The sequence below is a fragment of the Syngnathoides biaculeatus genome, chromosome 2 (assembly GCF_019802595.1).
Source record: "Syngnathoides biaculeatus isolate LvHL_M chromosome 2, ASM1980259v1, whole genome shotgun sequence".
In the NCBI taxonomy this organism is placed as follows: Eukaryota; Metazoa; Chordata; class Actinopteri; order Syngnathiformes; family Syngnathidae; genus Syngnathoides; species Syngnathoides biaculeatus.
This window is the reverse complement of record NC_084641.1, coordinates 11389949-11415701: the sequence shown is the minus strand read 5'-3', so window position 1 is coordinate 11415701 and position 25753 is coordinate 11389949. Positions and strand designations below refer to the sequence as shown.

Genomic DNA, 25753 nt, shown 5'->3' with positions numbered 1-25753 from the left:
GGCCGGGATTTCAACGTTGTTCTTCAGAATTGTGAGGCCAACGCAACACCATATATACATTTATATATATCTCCACTCTATGCCTTTCTGTGACTCCTCCAGTCTCTCTGTATCTCTGTTGCAATTTCCATACTGTGTGAAGCCTCGTAATGGTGAGGTACTGTTTATCAGTTTGTATGTGTCTACTTCTATGACTTTCTGCGACACTTCCAGTCTGCCTGATTCTACCCCTGTATAAAGAGGACTGTTCGAATATAAAAAATAATTAAACCAAGAAATATATTCATCAAGGCATGGACCAAACACCTGTTGTGAATTTTGCCATTTAGCCCCATATGGGAGAACAGTGAGTAGTAGAAAAGGTTCTGACACATTGAACACTTGGATAAATGTGTTTAAAATTTTAGAGGCCAAATTTAAGTTTACCCTAAAATGTAACCGAAAAACAGAATATCTATAACTTTTTTGAGTACCATTACTTTATATAATCAAAGCACTTTAGTTTGTGAATATGCTGAGGAACGGTTTTCAAGTAAAAAAAAAACATTTGTTAAAAATGTAGCCTAATGAGTTCAGACATTGGCTATCATTTGTAGCAAAAGCAATCAATGGTCATGTCAGCATATTTGGCCATCTTAAAGGGGAAATCCACTGGTTTGCATGAACAGTGCATCCAATAGGTCATTTAATATGTACTAAATCTTGACATTTAATAGTGTTTTGAGAATATTTTTTTATCAACAATTACGAATTTTCAGGGGTGCTGCCATTTTCGCGAGTCACGGTGATTTCTGGGATTTATCCTCATCTGATGAAGAAATAATAGTATCAGGAAGACGGAGGAATACTTCCATACACATCCGGGAGCAACCCAGCCGTGAGCGGCTCTCGGGCGCTCGGTTGATCGGGAAGACAGAGGAATAGTTCCATATGCAGCCGTGAGCAACACGGCCGTAAGCGGCTGAGCCACTCCGTTGATCGGGAAGACGGAGGAATATTTACATACAGATTAGAACCTCTGGCTGTAAATAATGCCGCCGAGCTGTGGAACCGTGAGCTGAGTTTCGCCGCTCTGTATGGAAATATTCCTCCGTCTTCCCAATCAACCGATGCTGGTATTTCTTCATCAGATGAGGATAAATCCCAGAAATGAGCGCTGAGGATAATGGTGTCCCATGTAATCGAGCGTTTGGAACGGCATGTAACACGTCACATACGCCCACGTAGGTCATGTGACATGGCAGTGCCCCTGAAAATTCGTAATTGTTGAAAAAAATCTTCTCAAAACACTATTAAATGAGAAAGGATTTAACATCACATTATCAAGAAAGAGAACATATTACATGACCTATTGGATACATTGTTAATGCAAACCACTGGATTTCCCCTTTAAGCTATAAACTAGCTTTAGCAATTGCCTGTTCACTGTAGCTAACATCAGTCTAATTAAATCATAGGTTTTTCAAAAAGAGCATATTCCATACACTCCACAAATAAGATGCAATTTAACGCAGAGGATTTTTATCAGTACAGTATTTATTACAATCCCTAATATACTTCATGATTACTATTACTACTATTACATTAATACTATTAGAACTGTGGCTTCACAATTCACAAATCATTTGCATTGAGCGTGACTTGATAAAAATGTATGCACTGAGCAATTTCTTAATTTCATCAATTAACATGAAACCAGGCTTACAAAGGAAATAGTCAAATTTGTTATTATAGACATTCTTTGAAGAGAAGAACGAACAGACTTTTCTTGAGGGAATACTTGGTAATTTGTGTCTGACTCTGTTTTATGGAGCAATTACTTCCACTCAGGTACCTCGTTAGAACCCCAAAATAACTTTCTAATACATATACCCTGGAGAGTGAACTCAGCATGGCCCAGTGCTGCACTTGAGCTTTGAAAAGGACAATGAAGTCGTCAACATCTCATATCAGGAGTGTCTGCACTTCACTCTTCATCTATCGCTCACGTAGCCTTTCTCAACTTGATCGTCCCCCACCCCTCATTTCCCATCCTCCCTTCATTTTGAGCGCACGCAGTCCAGAGCTGACTGGATGTGAGCAGACAGCATCGCTAATACCGACTATAAATACATTCTTGTAGTCCAGTACAGAGCCACTGAGCCACGGTATGCATCCTCCAAAACCCAGCATACTGTATAAGACACAAATACGTCCACACATTGCTATTTACTGCAAGGTGTGTGATGTCAATATTGATTCATGGCTTGACTTCTATAAAAGGAAGCCTTTACAAGCCTGGGAGATTATTCCGATAGAACATTTCACACGGCTCATCAGTGAGCTCTATACTGTGTCGGTAACACATTCTGTAAGTACAAATACAGTCAGACATAGTCATAGTATCTATGAACAGCTGCAACAGCACACTTTCATGTGTGAAAATACGCCAGCCATCGCATTAGGTACACCAACACAACCTTTCTAATGGCATTGGAGGCAGGCCAGGATTAGATTTACGTATGTGCTCCGTTTTACGTACTGCAGTTAGGGGGGAAGAAGGAGCATTTTGAACCAACTGGAGATGTTTAAGGAAGGTCTGGCTAACACCAAAATAAAGTCCAGATGGGATATAATGGGCGGCACGGTGGATCAGCTATCAGCGAGCTTTAATGCAGCCCTATGGGGGCACAAACCAGTGCAATCTGTAGGCCGGTCCCAAGCCCGGATAAATGCAGAGGGTTGCGTCAGGAAGGGCATCCGGCGTAAAAACTGTGCCAAACAAATATGAGCGTTCATCTAAAGAATCCCATACCGGATCGGTCGTGGCCCGGGTTAACAACGCCCGCCCCCGGCACTGCTAACCTACAGGGCGTCGGTGGAAATTCAGCTACTGTGGGTCGAAGACAAAGAAGAGGAGGAAACCGGATCCAGCGTCAGAAGAAAAAGAGGAATGCACAGAGCCTACAACTGAGTGTGGGGACTTTGAATGTTGGGACTATGACAGGAAAAGCACAGGAGTTGGTTGACATGATGATTAGGAGAAAGGTTGATATTCTGTGCATCCAAGAGAGCAGGTGGAAAGGTAGTAAGGCTAGAAGTTTGGGAGCAGGGTTTAAATTATTCTACCACGGAGTAGATGGGAAGAGAAATGGAGTAGGGGTTATTTTAAAGGAAGAGCTGGCTAAGAATGTCTTGGAGGTGAAAAGAGTATCAGATCGAGTGATGAGACTAAAATTTGAAATTGAGGGTGTTATGTATAATGTGGTTAGCGGCTATGCACCACAGGTAGGATGTGACCTAGAGTTGAAAGAGAAATTCTGGAAGGAACTAGATGAAGTAGTTCTGAGCATCCCAGACAGCGAGAGAGTTGTGATTGGTGCAGATTGTAATGGACATATTGGTAAAGGAAACAGGGGCGATGAAGAAGTGATGGGTAAGTACGGCATCCAGGAAAGGAACTTTGAAGGGCAGATGGTGGTGGACTTTGCAAAAAGGATGGAGATGGCTGTAGTGAACACTTATTTCCAGAAGAGGGAGGAACATATAGTGACCTACAAGAGCGGAGGTAGAACCACGCAGGTAGATTATATTTTGGGCAGACGATGTAATCTAAAGGAGGTTACTGACTGTAAAGTAGTGGTAGGGGAGAGTGTAGCTCGACAGCATAGGATGGTAGTATGTAGGATGATTCTGGTGGTGGGTAGGAAGATTAAGAAGACAAAGGTAGAGCAGAGAACCACGTGGTGGAAGCTGAAAAAGGAAGAATGTTGTGCAGCCTTCCGGAAAGAGGTGAGACAGGCTCTCGATGGACAACCGAAGCTCCCGGAAGACTGGACGACGACAGCCAAGGTGATCAGAGAGACAGGCAGGAGAGTACTTGGTGTGTCATCTGGTAGGAAAGGGGAGAAGGAGACTTGGTGGTGGAACCCCAAAATACAGGGAGTCATACAAGGAAAGAGATTAGCGAAGAAGAAGTGGGATACTGAGAGGACTGAGGAGAGGCGAAAGGAGTACATCGAGATGCGACGTAGGGCAAAGGTAGAGGTGGCAAAGGCTAAACAAGAGGCATATGAAGACATGTACACCAGGTTGGACACGAAAGAAGGAGAAAAGGATCTCTACAGGTTGGCCAGACAGAGGGATAGAGATGGGAAGGATGTGCAGCAGGTAAGGGTGATTAAGGATAGAGATGGAAATGTGTTGACTGGTGCCAGTAGTGTACTAAATAGATGGAAAGAATACTTTGAGAAGTTGATGAATGAAGAAAATGAGAGAGAAGGAAGAGTTGAAGAGGCAAGAGTGAAGGACCAGGAAGTGGAAATGATTACTAAGGGGGAAGTCAGAAAGGCACTACAAAGGATGAAAAATGGAAAGGCAGTTGGTCCTGATGACATACCGGTAGAGGTATGGAAGCAATTTGGAGAGATGGCTGTGGAGTTTTTGACCAACTTATTCAACAGAATACTAGCGGGCGAAAAGATGCCTGAAGAATGGAGGAAAAGTGTTCTAGTTCCCATTTTTAAGAACAAAGGGGATGTTCAGAGGTGTGGGAACTATAGAGGAATAAAGTTGATGAGCCACACAATGAAGTTATGGGAAAGAGTAGTGGAGGCTAGACTCAGGACAGAAGTAAGTATCTGCGAGCAACAGTATGGTTTCATGCCTAGAAAGAGTACCACAGATGCATTATTTGCCTTGAGGATGCTCGTGGAAAAGTACAGAGAAGGTCAGAAGGAGCTACATTGTGTCTTTGTGGATCTAGAGAAAGCCTATGACAGTGTACCAAGAGAGGAACTGTGGTACTGCATGCGTAAGTCTGGTGTGGCAGAGAAGTATGTTAAAATAGTACAGGACATGTATGATGGCAGCAGAACAATGGTGAGGTGTGCCTTAGGTGTGACAGAGGAATTTAAGGTGGAGGTGGGACTGCATCAGGGATCAGCTCTGAGCCCCTTCCTGTTTGCAGTGGTAATGGATAGGCTGACAGATGAGGTTAGACTGGAATCCCCTTGGACCATGATGTTCGCAGATGATATTGTCATATGCAGTGAAAGCAGGGAGCACGCAGAGGAACAATTGGAAAGATGGAGACATGCACTGGAAAGGAGAGGAATGAAGATTAGCCGAAGTAAAACAGAATATATGTGCGTGAATGAGAAAAGTGGAGGGGGAAGAGTGAGGCTACAGGGAGAAGAGATAGCGAGGGTGGATGACTTCAAATACTTGGGGTCAACAATCCAGAGCAATGGTGATTGTGGTAAGGAAGTGAAGAAACGGGTCCAAGCAGGTTGGAACAGCTGGCGGAAGGTGTCTGGTGTGTTATGTGACAGAAGAGTGTCTGCTAGGATGAAGGGCAAAGTTTACAAAACAGTGGTGAGGCCGGCCATGATGTACGGATTAGAGACGGTGGCACTGAAGAAACAACAGGAAGCTGAACTGGAGGTGGCAGAAATGAAGATGTTGAGGTTCTCGCTCGGAGTGACCAGGTTGGATAGGATTAGAAATGAGCTCATTAGAGGGACAGCCAAAGCTGGATGTTTTGGAGACAAGATTCGAGAGAGCAGACTTCGATGGTTTGGACATGTTCAGAGGCGAGAGAGTGAGTATATTGGTAGAAGGATGCTGAGGATGGAGCTCCCAGGCAAAAGGGCGAGAGGAAGACCAAAGAGAAGGTTTATGGATGTGGTGAGGGAAGACATGAGGGCAGTTGGGGTTCGAGAGGAAGATGCAGGAGATAGGCTAAGATGGCAAAAGATGACACGCTGTGGCGACCCCTAACGGGACAAGCCGAAAGGAAAAGAAGAAGACGGTGGATCAGCTATAAAGCGTTGGCCTCACAGTTCCAACGACTCGGGTTCAATCCCAGCTCTCCCTGTGTGAAGTTTGTATGTTCCCCCTGTGCCTGCGTGGGTTTTCTCCGGCAACACCCGTTTCCTCCCACATCCCAAGAAAATGCAACCTTAATTGGACACTCTAAATTCCCCCTAGGTGTGATTGTGAGTGCGGTTGTTTGTCTCGATGTGCCCTGCGATTGGCTGGCAATCAGTTCAGGGTGTACCCTGCCTCCTGCCCGTTAACAGCTGGGATAGGCTTCAGCACTACTACGACCCTTTTGAGGATAAGCGGCTAAGATAATGGATGGATGAATGAGATAAAATTAAGGCATGGATTTCTGAATCCATCCATGGAAAGATTTTACCTTTGCCAGCTGCCTTCTGTCAAAGAAACTGGATTTGACTGCTGTGCCAATTTGCGCATTCAATTTAAAATCACTGCCCATTTTTAAAACCCAAATTTAAGACTGTTACCTTTGCATATTGGTCAATAAGTGAGGATTTTCAAGAGCCACTTGGGCCAAACACTGCCACTTCATTTTTCTTTACATTAAAACATAACATGCAACCGTTCATGCTGGCTTTGTCAAAATGTGCTAGTGATGTCATGTAGTTACATATTATTTTCAAAATAGGATTCCCTTGTGTGCATTAAAGCACTTACAGCTGATGGGGAGGTGGATAATCTGCATGATAGCAAAAATCCAGGTTTTTAGATTAAAAAATAAAAAAAGCCATTCTGTCCTCATCTCCTCTGAGGTTGGTAGGTTATGTAGAGGCCAAGTTTTAGGTTTAGGTTACCGTTCAGCCATTTTCCCAAGTTCAGTTGAGTGTCTACCCACCACGAACAAGCAGGTACTTGAATAATGAATAACATAATCACATAACGCAGATGCCTGAAACTGGTGAGGTCATTTTTCTGCCTTCAGCCTTTTATTGAATATTCCAAACAATTGGGTGGATGTTAAACTTGGACCAGGTCAAGACTCATTTTAGCACGTTATGCATAAAACAATAGAAAACATTGCATTTTGACAGCACCGGAATTTTAAGTACATTTTAGAACGTTTTAGTTAAGAAGTGTTAATCCCAAAACAAGCATCATTATCTCCATCGAGGCAAAATGTTTGTGATATTATACGTAATAAAATCTATGGTGTGTAGCTATGGCACGAAATAATCCTGCACAGATGCCCAGTGACTCACCTTTCATCTGTGCTTCATACTCGGCCAGACTTCCCTTCTCCCTCCTCAGTTTCCCGTGTGATGTCATCATCTTGGCCACCACGCTGATGCTCGTCTGTTCACTCCTCTTTCTCACGAGCCTGGCGTGTTCTTTTAATGCCCCAGTTGACTCTCCTTTAACCCTCCAGCCTCAGTGCTTTTTTTGACCTAATGCCTCATGCAGCACAGATCGGCCACACTTGGCAGGGATGTCAGGCCGGTTGGTTGTGTCCATGGAATGCCGATCCATGGGTGGATAGGCCTGAATGTGGGATACAGAGAGAAGAGTATTATGTTTACAAGATATGGATGGAAAGGAGAGGGCAACTGCCAATAAGAGAGGCATATTCATAGCGAGTGCGATGGGAAAATAAGAAGCGGACACATGAGGCCAGGGCGAGAGCAAAATCAGAGAAAGGAGATTTAGTAAGAGGGACAGTCTGACGGGGGGGGGGGTCACGTCAAAGAATGGACAGTAGATGGACACTGTGATGAGGAGCCTGATGACGGAAGAAGAATGCAGGAAGGGAGGGGGATGGAAGGATGAGGAAGGATGAGTAAGAGCAGTAACGAAGGACATTCAGTCCCTCAAGGTCGGGGATGTTCGTAAAGAAAAAAAAGTCAAACAAAATCAGAAAACAGTAAATTATTTATCCATCCATCCATCCATCCATCCATCCATCCATCCATCCATTTTCTTTTCCACTTCTATCCTCATTAGGGTCACAGGTGTGCTGGAGCCTATACCAACTATCTTCTGACGAGAAGTGGGTTACACCTTGAATTGGTCGCCAGACAATAATGTAATGTAATGGTTAGTTCAGTTATACATCCCAACTGTTGAAGAATCTTACAACCCATTTTTTTTTAATTAAAATGGAAAGAATCATCATGGTCTTTATTTGTGTGAATATAACACGCAAAATTTTATAGGAGGTAGAAAGAATAAGATTGGTGTCATGTTATTACACACAGAAAGCAATTGATATTTGAATAACATTGCTAAACCACACAGTGAGACATCACATAGTCCTGATAAAGATATAGTCTTTATCATCTGGGAAGAAGAACTCATATTTCTCCACAATACAGAGCAATCTCCTTCATATACAGTATGTCGTATTTCTGAATTATGTCGTATTTCTTTCTCAAAGTGGCCAAGGTGCCCACATCAGAAGTAGCACTCAAATGTCCATTGAATTGAATTGAAGAAGAAATGTGGCAAAAACTGTTGAATTCTTTACATTCCCTCTAATGTTGTAAAACTGTATGTTTTAATAAAGTATAATATTATAATGACCCAGGTGGTGAAAGTGGAGGATTCTGCTGCTGCTCAGTGCAGGGCTGAATTTTTACAGGCCCGCAAGGAACTCCAAAATCCTGAAAAATCACAAACTATTTGTCTTCCATCCATCAGTTTTCTGTGCCGCTTATCCTCACAAGGGTCAGGAGGCGAGGTATACCCTCAACTGGTTGCCAGCCAATCGCAGGGCACACTGAGACAAACAGTCGTACTCACAATCAGACCTAGGGGCAATTTAGAGTGTCCAATTAATCTATTGTTCCCATCACTTTTAATATAAAGTTGTGATGGAGCAGTTTTTCCAAAGTAAATATAAACAACACATCATTATCTACATTGGTGAATCAGGTTTAGTGTGTTTATTAAAGGTGAAGAATTCGTAGCTCAGTGGTTAGAGCACTAGTTTGGTAAACCAGGGGTTGTGGGTTCGTATCCCACTGGGGCCTCTGCTCCCTGAGAAGGGTTGGGTCAGGAAGGGCATCCGGCTTAAAAATTGTGCCAAAAATATATATGCGTTCATCTGAGATGACACGCTGTGGCGACCCCGAAAGGGACAAGCCGAAAGAAACACAATAAAAGGTGAAGAATTCCCGAAGAAAGCCTCCTCTTGTTCTGCATGTGGCCTTTGAAGAAGAGAAGTTCAGATGCTTCTGTTTTACATCTTTGGTAAAACATGAAGTGGCCTTCTTACATATGGACCCCAAAAAAATCATTTTACTTGTTTAAAAAGTTTAATCTTGGAAGTGTTTTGTACTGTACACTGTTAAAAGCACGTAGCACGGTCTAGTACAATTAGTCTGGTGCGATAGCACAGGAAAACATCCGAAATTGTAATTTTGCAAAGTACAGTCGTCGAACATTCCACAGACGTTTGTTTGAATGTTTTGCTCAGGAGGGAAGCAGACAACCACTCACTTACCTAAAAACGCAACCACTCACCACATCCTGTGTCTCAACAGGTTTTTGCACCCGGCAACGACGGGCAAAGTCGGCCAGTTTGACAGCAGGTTTAACTGTTCCTCATCGGCTGGCCAACGTCATTGAATAAACTTGCGCAACCTCTACAAGCCGTGTGTCTTAAATAAAACATTGAGAAGGAGCTTTAGTATTATGATTCAAAAGTTCTGTTTCAATTTCCCAGACAAAGCTCAGCTAGAGAAAGAAATTGAAAGTTAATGTAGAATTAGAGTGAACAAATGGAGCAATTTCCCACTGCTGAGAATTGTGAGGACATTGAGACCTTGGAGGAGGCTCACAAGCCTTCATCTGTGTGCTTCCTTAATCGGGAAGGAACAAAGCGAACATTAAATATCTGCCTGGGAGGGACTTTGCAACAATCCTGAGCTGAAACGCAAAATGTCAAGAAGTACTGACTATTAAAAATTTTAGTAGGATTTTGTACAGAACGTAATGCAATATTAATACTGGAGTAGATCATTGGAATTTCTATTTTGATTGAACATACAGGATTTTCATTGGAATAAAAAATAGCTTTTAAGGATTTGGTTGTACATGCACACACATCACGTGAAGCTGGAAACTAATCTAATTGAATAAGACTTTTGTATAGTTTTCTAAGAAGTTTATACCAAGGTTATCAGAGGCATTTTCCCAGAGCAAAAGCCAGGTTACCAGAAGAAAGAGACCCAAAAGTAGATTAAAAACAAGAAAGAAAACATCTGTGGTTCACACAGATACAGAAGCGATTTTCAACTATGAGTGCAAACCGGATTAGATACAACACAGGATGTATTGTAAGATGTAACGAGCTGGGGGGAAATTTTATTTGATAGTATGGCAGATAGCGAGTATGCATTTCCTGACACATGCATACTGTACGTCGTGTTGTGCAACTATACGCTAAACTTCTGCTATGCTGATTTGGGAAATGAATTAACAGTGAAGTCTTTTCTTTTACCATAAAATGTTAGAAGGTCAAAGGAAATGTACCAAAAAGTTACAGCATTAAGCACAGCAATAACTTGAACTTCCAGCACAAAGGCAGATGGATCCACTACTCTGCAAAGCGATGCAGCTGAAAAGACCAGGTTTAAAAAAAATGCCAAATTATAATATCTTAAGTTGTGTTAAAATAATATGCCTAAAACCCAACTTATTTGAAACTGTTGCGAAATACAATGGTGACTTGACTTACTTAATGGAATTTGTTCCATGGTTGTACGCTAAAACACTTGTACGGTTAATCAGCTTTTCGCATTGACATGAATGGAAGATCCAGTCATGAAATTTTGCCTAAAATTGTGCTGCTTCTGGTGTGATATTAATAATGGTTATTTTTTTGTTGTTGTTCCAGAGGATAATATATATGTCTGTGACAACCAGTTGTTATTCATTAACCTCTCTATGTCGTTTTGCATTGTACGTTTGCATTAACCGAGCAGAGATACATAAAGCAACGTAGTTTGTTTGTTTAAAATACAGTATGTCAGCCTTTTACTTGTATGTTTAGTTTGACAGTAAACCCCACCTGGAAGTGGAAATAAACAGCTCTAAGACACTTTTTGTGATGCTTGTTGTGAAAGAGTTGAGTTGCGTGTGCTCCCATCAACTAGTGCTTATGCATCTCATTTTTGCTTGCAAAAATCTGTCCAAACAGCTAATTTTTGAAAACTCAACAAAGTCAAGGCATATCCATGTTGTGTTTTTGTGAGCACTGACTGATTCCCTTATACATTACATGTAGATATTCCAACATTGTGTGGGGTAAGTACACACTCACAGAGGCCATACACGCTACAGAGTCACATTTCCACAGTCGTCTTGATGAAATTCGCAAATGGTGACTCGGTCAGTGAGCTCATTTTTCACCACTTGAAAAAAAAAAGTGAGTGAAGCATATTCAGCAAGCTTTAGTAGAGTGTCACTGCAGATGTTTTCACATGCATGACACTAGTTATCCACTTTGAATTTGGAGTATGATTATAGTTTACATAGTTACATCATAGATAATATTGTTTTTCACTTTATTCCCTCTTGGACTGGTATTTATTATTACTGGGTATTCTTTTGACAAATTCACTACCCTTTTGGTGGCCACAACATGCTTGAAAGCTCAACAATTATTGCAAAAGTCTATATCCTAGTATGCATTTTAGCCCCCGGAAATTATTTCCATAAGTCCCCATAGGAGAAACAGAAAAAACTTTGATTTCTCACTTATAAACATTAAGGATAAATCTACTCTGAATCATAGAAAGCACGTGTACAATCAATTGGCAATATACATTCATCCGCTTATCCTCACAGGGGTCATGAGAGAGCCCTAGCCTATCCCAGCTATCGTTGGGCAAAAGGCTGACTGCACCCTGAACTGCTCGCCAGTCAATTGCAGGGGAGATAACAACACCATCACTAAGCGAGAATCGATACCATGCTGCCCTGACCAAACTCAGGCGTATGTACCACTACACCATCAGTGACTCTTCAGTGTCAATATGTCACCGACAAAATGAGTTCTGGACACACACAGTCTGTACACTCAGACGATATTTACTCACAGTATGTTTGTTCCTTCAGAAGGTTTCCAGCCACATGCATTCTGATCAGATACATAAAAACACACCACAGGGAGGACTCCTTCAGGGTTGTCGTGCAGAACTAAACATCCAGCAATAGCCAACGGACCTCTTGCAAAAAACAGCAGGCTGGCCATTTTTAATCAAAAGATAGAACTGAACTACGCTGGATCTTTGTTGTTTTTTTTCCTACAATGAGCATTTTAGGATGTGGCAAAGGACCTAAATTCCACTGAAGACAGAATAAAAGGCTTCTTTTTTTTTTTTTTACACATAGCAATCAAAATTTCTCTGTGGCTCATGTGGAAGATCATTCACAGTGTTTGTTTTGTGTAAGGCGTAGTTGACGGCTCTGGCAGAAGGTACGATTTGAAAAAAAAAAAAAAAAAGTGAAACAGAAAAAGATTCTGACAGTTGGGCACTGTACAGGGTGAGAGGCTTATGTCCCAAAGCACCGTGTATCTAATAAAGTTCGCTGTGACAGATCTAATTAGAGGTCCATTTCTTGAAAGATATTTTAGTCTCTCACCAAATTACCATAATTATGGCTCACATTACTTCTCTTGTAGGTGTTAATTATTTTCTGACTGTCACAGACATTTAAATGAACTTTTACAGCTCTAAATTTATGTCAATGTCTCATCAATTTTCAACACCAAAAATAAGCGTAGTCTTTTGTCGTGTTTTCCACCAAGTGGCACAGTCCAGTTCAAATCAGTTCAGCGTGAATTAGAATGGAATGGTGAAAGCTGCATCATCCAGGTCAGTGATTCCCAGGCAGGGTGCCGTGGCGCCGCAATGTGCTGTGAGATCATCACGTGCGTTGTGTAAATTTTACAATTTCACTGCATTTTTAAAAAAAATATTCATTAATGACCCAAATATGCTTGCTTGAAAAGCACTATATAAGCGTAATACATTATTCTTCTTATCAATATAGCACTGGTTAAGGGTGCACATCCTGGATACTGTCCAAATGCCCATGAGCAAGGCCATTCAACACCAAACTCTTCGTGGTAAAGAACAATCACCCCCACATTAGGTATTTATCCTTTAACGTACCTATTTTTGCATTATTATATATATTCACTGATATCATGAGCAATGTCAGTTTTTTTTAATGAACAAAATGTGTTTTTATTGCAATGCAAAGCATACAACCAAAAACAAACACCATTCATATGAGATATCTGCTGATTTAGTTTCCTCTACTAGATGGAAAACAGCATATAAGTGAGACAGCGGCACCCAATTTCAGGATGAGCTGATGTGGTGTGTCGACTTTTATTTACAATTGCCATAAATCACCTCCTGCGACCACTGAGAGACTATGGGACGGCTCTACACCGTATCCACATAAACACCCCAGCGTAATTACACAAGCACAATCACACACACAGAACATGATGCACACATATTACATAATGGAGTCAGCGTGTGTCACCTACAAATGCTTTGAAAACACTACACTAAATACTGCATAAATACAACGCCGTTCACTTTACACATAGACAAGCATCCACTCTCACACATGTAGAGTGTAAACACATAAACACACACACATGCTAGCTGGTTGTCAACAAATTATACCTCACTTTGTGCTCCTCTGTTGTCTCTTTCTATCTTTCCCTCAGGTCTCTCCTCCCATCCCTTGTTCTCTTCAACGCACAGACAGTAAGAGAGCGGTTTGTTTGCATCTGACAGATTCCTCTCGGCTCAGTACTCCCTGCCTCTCCTCTCCCTCCCACATTTCTCTCTCTCTCTCTGTCACTCGCATCTCAGACTTAAAAACACCCCTCCTTCCCTCCCCTCTTTCTTCCTTTCTTCGCCTCCCCTGCCAAATACGCTAAATAGCCTCCCTCTCACAGCAGAGATGCTTCACTCCTCCCCTTCCCTCCCTCTCCCCCTCATGAAGCCACTCAAGCCACGCCTCCACACTTTCCTCTCCTCCGGGCAGCTATAAATGCCACTGCTGCTATGAATATACCATCTTTCTCTCTCAGCATGCCTTGTTCTTGTTCCCCTCCCTCCCAACATGCATCCATCCATCCATCGTTTGCATAGCAACCCCCACCCCCGCCATCCCCCACCCAACATCCAGTCCTCTCACTCTCACGAATGTTATACTGATGACCTTGTATTATTCACCCTCACATGACTTGCATAGACACACACGTGCGCGATGATGGATGAATCCAACAGAGCGTACACCGACACACGTTCAGTCGACAAGAGACTGCTTTGCTGACTGCCATGTCGGATGCAGAGCGTCACAAGCAGCTTATACTCATCACAGTGCTGCAAACACATATGCTGTAGACAAATGCATTCTTCATTTACCTTACAAACGCTGCCAAGACTAGTCATCGACGACGATTGTCATCGCGAGAGACAGCTTTTACGCCATAGTGGAATCATTCTTCACCTCGGGTGACATATTTACGATTCAAAGGTGTTTCCTGGACTGATTGCAGGCTAATGAAATTGAACTCGGAAATGCTGCATTTTATATGTACACGCGGCGGGGGGTACACCAGGATCGTGTGCGTTGTCTACATTACAACAGTAGCATGGCTTTTCAACATTGTCAGGGAAGGAGGTTACCAACATCTGGTGCAGGCTTCTCATGTGCACCGAGGGTACACTTAAACGGAATCAAATCTTCAGCTGCAGGCTATATAGCATGTCACGCACGTAATTAATCCGCGGATTGCCCGGCAATGTGCTCTAACTCTGTAAATGAAACAGAAAAAAAATCCAAGATATTTAAATCCAAGAAAAGAAGGATGGACTCTCACAGAAAATAAGCAATTTTATTTTGAATATTACCATATTACTGCAAACTGATACAATTCATTTGACCCCATTTTTTGTTAATTCCCATGAGCTGCTTTTCACAATTGTTATAATTAGGGCTACATCATTAAGTTGACAATATTGATAAAAGTTCTAACATGAAAAGTGTTGGCAATAAATTTCATTATCGATTCGTTGTGTCCCCCGATTATCATATCGGCTACTCGCTGCTGTATCTGGCGGCTATTACGTCACTCACGCACGTGTTCCCCGCCCCATCTTTTTTTTTTTTTTTTTAACACTATGTGCCCTGATGTGAGCAAAAAGTGCATCGAAATTCTTTTGAGGGTTAAAACCCAACTGAAAAATGTTGCTCATCAATTACTTTTTGCTTTACACTAAATGCCATGAGGGGCGGCATGGTGGATCAGCTGTAAAGCGTTGCTCTCACAGTTCTGAGGTCCCGGGTTCTATCCCGAACCCGCCTGTGTGGAGTTTACATGTTCTCCCCGTGCCTGCAACATTCATTCTCTCTAAATTCTTAATTGCCCCTAGGTTTGATTGTGCCCTATGTGCCCTGTGATTGGCTGGCAACCAGATAAGGGCGTACCCTGCCTCCTGCCCGTTGACAGCTGGGATAGGCTCCAAGGTGCCCGCGACCCTTGTGAGGATAAGCGGCAAAGAAAAATGGATGGATAAATGTCGTTCCTGATGAGGAGGAAGCGATTGCTCAACTATGGCGAGAGGCATGCAGAGGAGATGTGTGCAGACTCAAAGCGTGAGAAAGAAAGCCATCCATTCGCCAAACAGCCACAACGCCTTCACGATGTTTATTTTTCACTCTGAGTAGTAGTTTATTGGAAAACGTACACAGACTGTACAATTAATACAGAGACATGCTGAGAAAAATTTACACCTATGCTCAGGTAATTATGAACATCCAACTAAACAAAACAATCAATCAATGAAGAGATCTGTGCGTTAACACATTACAGCAGGTGAGGGACTGCACTCAGTGACGACCACATTTGGGATGGAACAATTAATTAATTACCACAATCATGTGTGTCACATTACATCAGTGCTTTTTTGAACCAAATCATACTTTTTTTCCCCCATTAAAAAAAATCTCAGCACACCACCACAGCAGAAAATCTAAAAATGAATCTGTCGTATATATGAACAATATACAGTCGTTCTCACCAAAGCATAGTGAATAAAACAAAAAACATTTACTAATCACATTTTACTCACTCAGTATGACACCTGGGCCCCGTTTGAATGAACATAGAGCTGATGTTCTGGCAGGAATCAATGAAAGACACACACAAAGCTCTTCCTCAACAGCTCTCAGTTGGTCTCTCTCTGGTTTTACTTTTTATAGTAGTCAGGCTTGAAAAGCTCACCTCACGCAGATGTGGGAAATGGGAGTGATGTCAAAATGGCGTTGTGAGAGAGAATGGGGCACTCCTTGGCAGTAGCCAACCAAACATATCCAAAGTAAGAGCAGCAAAGCTTAGCTTTAAACTACGATCTTGTTTCAGTTCTGTTAGTTCCCCCTGTTCCTGTAAAGGCACGTCCTTTCCATCAAGTCATGCTTAACTGTATGGGTCCATCACACAGTCATGGGATTGAATCGAAGCTGAAGAAAGATAAAGTGACATCTTCTCCTCAAGTGTTTTTAAATGTTTCACTATTATCTCACATAATGCTGCTGTGTTGACATTTTGCCATTGCTTGGTGAGCATGAACATTTCAAGATTTCCATTTCCCACGTTGTTTCCAGAATTGCACTTTTGAGAGGAATCCATTTGCTTTATCTGCGCTTGTAAGCCTTGCATACATGTGTTCAGTTCATTCAGATGAGGGAAATTGTCAGCCAGGTATCAGTTGCAAGCAGTTTTGGGTAATGGGAGCACTGATTAGTCAACAACACTTTTATTTCCTCCGGCAGTTCATGAACATGGGCCAGTACTTTCCCATGGGACAAAAACTGTATGAAGGAATTAGGCTTTGTGTTCCACACCCATTTCCGCACATAAAAATGCAAATATGCGAGTTTTCACAGGTTGAGATTTTACAAAGTGTAGCATCCTCACAGCATCATCCAACACAAGAACTAGGTCTGCTGGTAAGGTCCTGACTACGAGGGCCTCACAGTGTAAAAAGCAGTACAACTATCATATCGGTCTCTTTCTTTCCCTCTGCTTGCAAAGCAGTCCGACCATGGCTGCCGCTCCATCATTGTAGAGACCCGTGCAGTTCTCTCATTTAAGTCCACTTTGTTCAAAATATTCAGACGGGAGCTGAAAAATTTCCTCTCCTGCTGTTTTTTGTTGCAATGGCTTGCAAAACAAAAAATTATTCTCTTAGTGCAAATCTATCCACAAACTTGGCCTGGAGTTGGGCATCTCCACTAACATCAGTAGACTCATCAAGTTGCAATGCAAACTCACTACTGATACGGACCTTTTCCAAAACAAAACTCTTGATGACTGCAGACATGTCACCAATACGTCTGGAAATGGTGTTAAGTGAAAGATTGAGTATTTCTTTAGCCGCTTTCGGTCCAAGCATCTCATTTACAATGGCTTTACAAGCGCGAAGTATCAATAACTCTGCCACACTGTGTCACTTTCTAAATTTGGCTACAAGTTCAGCAATGTAATGGCTTGCTTTAGGAGCTTTCTCGCTTATCTTGGTGTGTTTTTCCTCCTCGGTGTTGCCTGATCCTCTGTGTGTGCACGAAGGCGAACAAAATACTTTGCATTCTTGTTCAGAAGTGAAGGGTGTGTCACGATCCTGCCGGTCCAGCCCTGGCTGTGCGGGTTCCCGCACGGCCGTGCTGATTGGGAGGCGCACACCTGCGCCTCATGCTGGCTGATTGGCTGCGGTGTAGGACCATGGGGACAACTGGTCCGGTGCCAGATTTTTGCGGTTCATGCACCGTTCCAGCACTCCCATATCTCTGATCATATTCCCATGTGTACCGACCTCCGCCTGTCCTCCGACCAGCCCCATAAGCCTGACTCCTTTGATACTCCTGCCTGTTTTGATCGATCTCCCGTGTACCGACTCCTGCCTGCCCACTGACCTGCTCTCTACGTCCGACGTCCTGGCTACCGCTGCTCCACCTGACTGCCTGCCCGAACCCCGACCTTGGAACAATAAATGTTTTTCCCGAATTACTTCTGCGTTTCCCGACTCCTGCAATTGGGTCCTACCTCCGTATAGATGGGTCGTGACAGAGTGTTTCGTTTGCAGATGGCCTTTAAGCTTACTTGGAGCCATTGGACTGTTGGATATCATTTCAACACACACCAAGCACAACGGGGTCATAATCATTAGATCCCTGGTGAAAGTAAATCCCAATGAAAGATAGCTTTTGCTATATTGCCTAATGCCAGAGAATTTCCACGATAAAAACCATCTTTGGTTTCTTTAGCATCTTTTCTTTTCAAAAACATCTCCATAGCTTTCATTGTATAGCTTTGCTAGCAACAATGCGCCCGTCACCACCACCTGAGGCATCACTAATTATTTAGCTACCAGCACCACATGTATGAATCCGCATGCTAACTGAGAAGACTGATTTCGAAATTTGCTGTTGGAAGTACTCCCCTTACAACTCCAAATGTTTGAGGACAAGTAGCCGCTTGCCCGGTGAAAGCAATCCTCGATTCAGCATTTTCGCTACAGGTAAAACACAACGTGTCATTTTCATGAGAATTTGCTGTCGCGCTTCAAAAATAACAATCATAAGAAACCAGCGATCTAAGTAGGTGCACTGTCATTCTTTATAATTTGTCTATTATATGAGAAAAATACAAGATGCACTTTATTGGAGTACTTGAAATCTTTAAAATGGTGCAATTGTAATTTTAAAGACACCGCTAAGTCAAGAAATGTACAATTTAAATTAAAATGAAGCACTTACAGCCCTTAAGTGATGTTTTAGAGCAGGCTTATTGAGCACAGGAAGTACATTTTTGGAAATGTTTTGTATTTTTGCCCAAGACCTCCCATTACAGGTGGACACTGGTATATGTGCATTTGTTCCGAGTGGTCAATGCTGAAGTAGCAAAGCCAATTTATACGGTATCAAATTAGGGAGTACCAAGTCATGTCAGCACGAATTGAACCGAATTGTAACAGTCTATTTCTATGGTTGGAAAAAATCCGGCTTACAAATGAGAAGAACAAGTAATAAAAGCAAATCATGTATGGTATGCATCAGAGGTGTAAAGCAGGGATCATCTTTTTCAAACTCAGGGTGAATTTTCACGCTTCTGTAAAAACAAATTCATCCCAATTATTTTGATATAAATCATCTCGTTTTTGATGCACCTGGGAGCTTGTCTCTAGAACACTAAGGTTTAAGCATGCACGACAATGCTGAGCGTTGAACTAAAGTACATACATATATATTTGTTGAGGTTATAATTTCCAACCTGACATCAATGTAAATGTCATTTCTAAAACAACAGCCACACAAAGTGAACACATACACGTCACTGGATAGCTACTTTTGAAAAGACCTGTAAATCTTCTTGTTGGTGACCACTGACATACCTTATAATGATGCACCTCATGATTAGTTCATCAATAATGGGATATTTCTAGACTCCTTAATTCACATTTAATTCTATTTCAACATATTACCAAGATATTTTGTCCAATTCAACTGCTGCATTTGAATAAGTTGGGATTTCACAGAAAAGTTCATTTTTTCCCCAGTAGTGCAATTTAAAAAGGATTATATAGATTCATTTAATACAGGAAAATACTTTTTAGGATTTTAGAATTCCATCCATCCATCTATTTTCTTAGCCGCTCATTCTCACAAGGGTCACAAGGAGTGCTGGAGCCTCTCCCAGCTGTCAAAGGGCAGGAGACCGGATCCACCCTGAACTGGTGGCCAGACAATCGCAGGGCACATAGAGAAACAGTCAAACTCACAATCACAGTAAAGGTCAATTTAGAGTGTCCAATTAATTTTGCATGTTTTTTGGGATGTGGGAGGAGGAAACCGGAGTGCCCGGAGAAAACCCACACAGGCACGGGGAGAACATGCAAACTCCACACAGGAGGGCCCGGGAGTGAACCCGGGACCTCAGACCTTTTTTTTTTTTTTTTTCTAAACTAAAAATCATATTTCTTACGTAGTATTATGATAAATTGAGATGACAGGTTTGGGTTTTTTGTTCACTTTAAGATGTAATCACCAAACCTATGAAAAAGAATAGAAAAGTTCAATCTTTCGGCATTGAATGTTTTAATACTGTATTGAGTTTTAATTTTTGAAGTGAAATACATTAAACTTTGCAAAATATTCAAATTTTCCAAGATGTTTGCTACGTGCTTGGTTGGAATAATTCAGATTAGGCTGTTTTGTGTGTGAGGATGAGTTTGGTGTGGTGGTACTACTGTTTACCCATCTTGTGAATGTACTCCTGTGTGTGCTTGAGTAACCATTATTCATGACTCATCCCTCTTGGCCTCGGTCAGCGCAAGTGCTGCTCGCAGGTCCGCTGCGCCAAGTGCATGCGTCTTCATTGAGCGCTCGAGGGCTTTGTGCAGGTCCTCGGGGGCAGTCAGGTGGAGGCGCAGCAGAGCATCGACCAGCTGGGTGCGAGCACTCCCGATGAACGCGTGCGACAGAAATGACGAGAGGCCACCCCCGCCTTTTGTAGTGTAGAGCGGTACTCGGACCATCCCCAAGACCTTGACAGAAGGAAAAAAAGAGACGATGGTGATGAAACACCATGGTTTGGGAAAATGGTTGAAATCTTTCATTCTGGAATGAACAGTACACATGCACACCACCTCCTGGCCGTGATCTTTTGCTGTGGAAGCAGATGCCTGCTCCACCTCCTTAATGTGCTCCTCCTTTAGCTTCTTCACATAAAAGTGAGTGATGAGACGAGGGGACGCGGGGGATGTTCCAACGGCATAGCGTGCATCCGCATGATCGTCTTCAGATATAGAAAGAGCCACTCCCAACTCCTCCTTTAACTCCCTACGAAGCCCCGCCTCCAAACTCTCTTGTGATTGATTAACAAACCTAAGGGAGTGTGTGAGAGGTAGTCAAAGGTTAGAAATAAAACAATGCACATCAACAATTTGGGATATGTTCAACTCAATGAGTTACTGATGGCGTCGTGGTACACACGCCTGACTTTGGTGTGGTTGGCGTGGGATCGATCCCTGCTCAGTGATGGTGTCTATGTACCCTTTGACTGACTGGCGACCAGTTCAGGTAGTAGTCTGCCTTTCGCCCAAAGTTAGCTGGAATACGCTCCTGCGAACCTTGTGAGGATGAGCGGCTTGGAAAATGGGTGAATGTTCAACTCACGCCTCTAGGCAGGTGAAATTGATGTTTTACCCGAAAATCACGTAGAAATGTAGCATTTCTATTTCATTCATTTTCTGATAGAAACTGTGAAATACAGCAATCCTCCCACCGGGCTTCATGAAAAATCTTTTTTTTTTTTTTTTTTTTTAGGGGGAGGGTGTTTTAGCTTGCAAGTCTATTAAAGCAATATGTGGTCATAGAACCTTAAATGTAATCTTCTTTCACCAACGCATGTTAGCTATTATTTTACAATTTATGTACTGCAGCAATACTGTAAGTATGGTACAGATTAGCCAGGAAAGTGACACATGTATACTTTTTTTTTTTTTTTTTGGTCCTACAATGATCCCAACATTTTTCTATCACTGGTGGCCTTCTTTGGTGGCATGTGGAATAATATTAGATACATACAATACATTACAAAATATATTTGAACAAATCGTTTTTTTTGTAGATGGTCATACAATTTACAGTCCTGGGTGAGCCCAGGATCCTAATGCAGCCCTATGGGGGCACAAACCAGTGCATTCTGTAGGCCGGTCCCAAGCCTGGATAAATGCAGAGGGTTGCGTCAGGAAGGGCATCCAGCGTAAAAACTGTGCCAAACAAATGAGCGTTCATCGAAAGAATGCCATACCGGATCGGTCGTGGCCCGGGTTAACAACGCCCGCCCCCGGCACTGCTAACCTGCAGGGCGTCGGTGGAAATTCAGCTACTGTGGGTCGAAGACAAAGAAGAGGAGGAAACCGGATCCAGTGTCAGAAGAAAAAGAGGAATGCACAGAGCCTACAACCGAGTGTAGGGACTTTGAATGTTGGGACTATGACAGGAAAAGCTCAGGAGTTGGTTGACATGATGATTAGGAGAAAGGTTGATATTCTGTGCATCCAAGAGAGCAGGTGGAAAGGTAGTAAGGCTAGAAGTTTAGGAGCAGGGTTTAAATTATTCTACCACGGAGTAGATGGGAAGAGAAATGGAGTAGGGGTTATTTTAAAGGAAGAGCTGGCTAAGAATGTCTTGGAGGTGAAAAGAGTATCAGATCGAGTGATGAGACTAAAATTTGAAATTGAGGGTGTTATGTATAATGTGGTTAGCGGCTATGCCCCACAGGTAGGATGTGACCGAGAGTTGAAAGAGAAATTCTGGAAGGAACTACATGAAGTAGTTCTGAGCATCCCAGACAGCGAGAGAGTTGTGATTGGTGCAGATTGTAATGGACATATTGGTAAAGGAAACAGGGGCGATGAAGAAGTGATGGGTAAGTACGGCATCCAGGAAAGGAACTTTGAGGGACAGATGGTGGTGGACTTTGCAAAAAGGATAGGGATGGCTGTAGTGAACACTTATTTCCAGAAGAGGGAGGAACATATAGTGACCTACAAGCGCGGAGGTAGAACCACGCAGGTAGATTATATTTTGTGCAGACGATGTAATCTGAAGGAGGTTACTGACTGTAAAGTAGTGGTAGGGGAGAGTGTAGCTCGACAGCATAGGATGGTAGTATGTAGGATGATAGAGCACTGTTCTGTCAATTCTGCACTAACTATATGACATTCCTGCCACGTGGCAGTTGCTGTTCTGAGAATTGCCTCAACAAAAATAACAGACTGATGCACTGGCAAAAAAAAAAAAAAAAAAAAAAAAAAAAAAAAAAAAAAAAAAACAATAAAACACTGCTCCCATGAAGAGTAAATCTTAGTGTTAAGACTACAATTCTTTTTTTTGTTTTTGTTTATTTTTCATATGTAAGTAACTGCTTGTGACCTGGCCCGTCTGTCAAATTTTAAATCTCAATGTGCCCCCTGAGCCAAAAAGTTTGCCCACCCCTGGATTATGATCTACTACACTCGACACAAATGTGGAAGTTACACATTGAGTGAATATCCATCCATCCATTTTCTTTGCCGCTTATCCTCACGAGGGTCACGGGCCTATCCCAGCTGTCAACGGGCAGGAGGTGGGGTACACCATGAACTGGTCAATCGCAGAGCACATGGAGACAAACAGCTGCACTCACAATCTTACCTATGGGCAATTTAGAGTGTCCAATTAATGTTGCATGAGACGTCACAGTGGACAATTGATATGCACATCTGCCTCACAGTTCTGAGGACTCGGGTTCAAATACAGCTATGCCTGTGCGGATTCGGCATGTTGTTCCCGTGACTCTGTGAGTTTTCTACGGTACTTCAGTTATTTCCCATGTCCCAAAAACACGTACGATAGGTTAATTGAAGACTAATTTGCTAATTGGTGTGAATGTGAGTGGGAATGGTTGTTTTCTTTATACAGTATATGTCCTGCAATCGGCTGGTGACCAGTTCAGGGTGTACCCTACCTCTCTGCCTATGATAGCTGGAATAGGCTTCAGCTCCTGGTGAAGATAAGTGGTACGGAAAATAAATGACTGAATAATTCAATTCATAGTGAGTTGGGTTGACTCAACATGGATAGATGGATGTAAATCATATTTGAATGAATATGAAAATGAAAGCATTCATCACCTGCACCCATAATGGGCTTTACATTTTATTATAACATGACATGCATGGTTGAGCATGCCAAGAATTGTTTTTGTCTAATGGATTTGAAAAGGCAATGCCCAAATGTTTGCGCTACGCCTTTAAGATTTACACATTATGACAGAGATTGTGTGTGTGTCTAAAGATGTCATAAAAAAAGACGGTAAGAGATAAAACAAAAGCAACATTGAGAGAGACTCACCCGCCAGGGAAACCCAGCAGACCGTCAAAGCGCATCTGCATCTGTGGGATGTGACAGGACAGAGGCTGCTAGACACTCACACACTGATGCTTCTAAACATGTAATGCACCTTTTGGACATTTACTCGTGAAGAGAACTTGCACAATGTTGCAGCATTTTGCTTGTGCATTGAAAATGTCTTGATTTATATGCGCTATTTCTCCCTCACCAGTACGATGTGTTTGATGGGAGTTCTCCCAAAAAGCTGACTTTCGGTGTCAGAGTAGAGCATCACATGACATGCGTGTCTGCAGCCTGAGCAGGCCAACGCCTCAGCCCTTGACATCTGTCCATTCGTCATCTAAGAGTACACAAGCAAAACACAGTTTATTGTAAAACAATATGTCCCACTTGTCACAGTTCAGTGCTTTCCTGAATATTACCCCTCAACTATTCCGTACAGTGCCACCAAGACATCATTTGGGTCTTTATATTGCTCTACATTAGTCATAGTGGAGGCACACAGGCAGAGCTAAATCTACAGAATACTAAAGTAGTTCTTCACCCTCTGGTGGTGTCCAGTCTCTCTACTACACATTTAAGTATCACCAAATGCCTCAAAGCAAGTACAGAGAAGGTCAGAAGGAGCTACATTGTATCTTTGTAGACCCAGAGAAAGTCCATGACAGAGTACCAATAGAGGAATTGACCCCTCCGTACAAGGCACTTAACCACGCCTCCTGAAGTGACGTCACGCCACGTGCGCTGACGTAAAACAAACAATTCGTAAAAATGGCAAATTCGATACATTCTTAACTGAGACAGACGCCATGCTTCTGATTTCATTCAAATCAACGATATATTATAGATTCTAAATACAATACATTCTTAACTGAGAGAGACGCCATGCTTCTGATTTCATTCAATCATTCACACGTAGCAATGTTATGCTAGCGAAGAACGTCTCATTCATTTATACGAGACGTGGATTAAAAATCAAATATAGGGCATATCTTCGTGCAAACACAGTCTGGTTAAGCTTCGGCTGCGAGCCAGCAAGAAAGCAACACGTTTGTGCAGTCCGATCATCGCTAAATATCGCTCAACAAAGAATAAGTGTGTCAATCGTTCACACGCAGCAGTGTTATGCTAGCGAAGAACTTCGAATTCATTTATACGAGACATGTATTGAAAATCAAATATAGGGCATACCTTCGTGCAAACATATCTGTTCCGGTTGATATTAGATGGATTTAGTTGATGATGCGGTCTTCCACAAACTTTGATCCATCGAAGGCATTTTTCGTACTGGGTCATCGGTTTTGGAAAGGGTACGAATCGAACTCCACCAACTAGCCTTTCAGGATAGCTGTCGTCACTATTACAAAGTCCGTGACTACACCTCTTAACCATATTTTTTGTTAAATAACCCAAATACGCGATAAAAACGCTAACAAAACCTACACTGGACTATGCAATGTCTGAGAAAATGGCGGGAGCAAAAACGGGCTTTGGTTTATGCAGATCTCTGGCCTCTGATTGGTCAGTGACGCGGATTGCGCAATATCCACGGAGGGGTCAATTGCGGTACTCCATGCGCAAGTCTAGTGTGGCGGAGAAATATGTTAGAATAGTACAGGACATGTATGAGGGTAGCAGAACAGCGGTGATATGTGCCGTTGGTGTGTCAGAAGACAATGACAAAAAAGAAAAAAAATCCCGAGGATATCACATCATATACTTCACATTTAACAGACAGCATACGAATTCAACAAGGACTTACCGTGTTGTTTTTTTTTTGTTTGTTTGTTTTAGAAAGCGTTTAAACCCAGAAACTGGAATGAACAATTACGCCAAGAGATACTAAACTGGTGGAGTGGGTGTCCATGCATTAGCTGCATGCCAAAAAGAATAAGTCACGGAGTTTAGAAAACCCTTCCAGTCGGCGCTCTGTTCAATCAGCGACTTCCTGAGTTTTCAATGGACGAGGCGGTCTTCAACCCGCGGATTGGTTGGATCA

General features: G+C 42.4%; 2 protein-coding genes across 4 annotated transcripts in view; both read right to left on the bottom strand.

Annotated features, from left to right (window-relative positions):
• LOC133507863 (SLIT-ROBO Rho GTPase-activating protein 3-like) overlaps positions 1–13605 on the bottom strand; it is a 38264-nt gene extending 24659 nt beyond the window's left edge. Inside the window, exons 1-2 of one of the 2 annotated variants that reach the window (XM_061833398.1) lie at positions 13470–13605; positions 7023–7302 (exon numbers count right to left, since the gene is read on the bottom strand). In XM_061833398.1, coding sequence (XP_061689382.1) covers positions 7023–7092 — 70 coding nt within the window. In that variant the 5' untranslated portion in view covers positions 7093–7302; positions 13470–13605. The remainder of the gene's footprint in view (positions 1–7022; positions 7303–13469) is intronic. The other variant, XM_061833390.1, reaches the window with a different exon arrangement.
• A 6336-nt stretch (positions 13606–19941) lies between these two features.
• zgc:103759 (U8 snoRNA-decapping enzyme) lies at positions 19942–25693 on the bottom strand. Of its 2 annotated transcripts, none has more exons than XM_061833378.1 (5): positions 25517–25693; positions 23963–24094; positions 23755–23795; positions 20502–20739; positions 19942–20399 (listed from the first exon to the last, which is right to left on the bottom strand). In XM_061833378.1, exons 2-5 carry the CDS (start codon positions 24092–24094, stop codon positions 20154–20156), a joined length of 657 nt encoding a protein of 218 aa, XP_061689362.1. In that variant the 5' UTR covers positions 25517–25693; the 3' UTR covers positions 19942–20153. The 2 variants fall into 2 exon arrangements, with proteins under 2 accessions (XP_061689362.1, XP_061689354.1); XM_061833370.1 differs by lacking the exon at positions 25517–25693 and adding an exon at positions 24946–25210.
• Between the last annotated feature and the right edge of the window lie 60 nt (positions 25694–25753).

What these genes read in the sequence shown, in the direction of transcription:
- zgc:103759 (XM_061833370.1), bottom strand. Translation starts at nt 25,146, where the DNA reads ATGGTTAAGAGGTGTAGTCACGGACTTTGTAATAGTGACGACAGCTAT. An exon ending in CCATCAAACACATCGTACTG is followed by an intron (nt 23,796 to 23,962) that starts GTGAGGGAGAAA and finishes CACATCCCACAG; the next exon opens with ATGCAGATGCGCTTTGACGG. An exon ending in CTGCTGGGTTTCCCTGGCGG is followed by an intron (nt 20,740 to 23,754) that starts GTGAGTCTCTCT and finishes ACACTCCCTTAG; the next exon opens with GTTTGTTAATCAATCACAAG.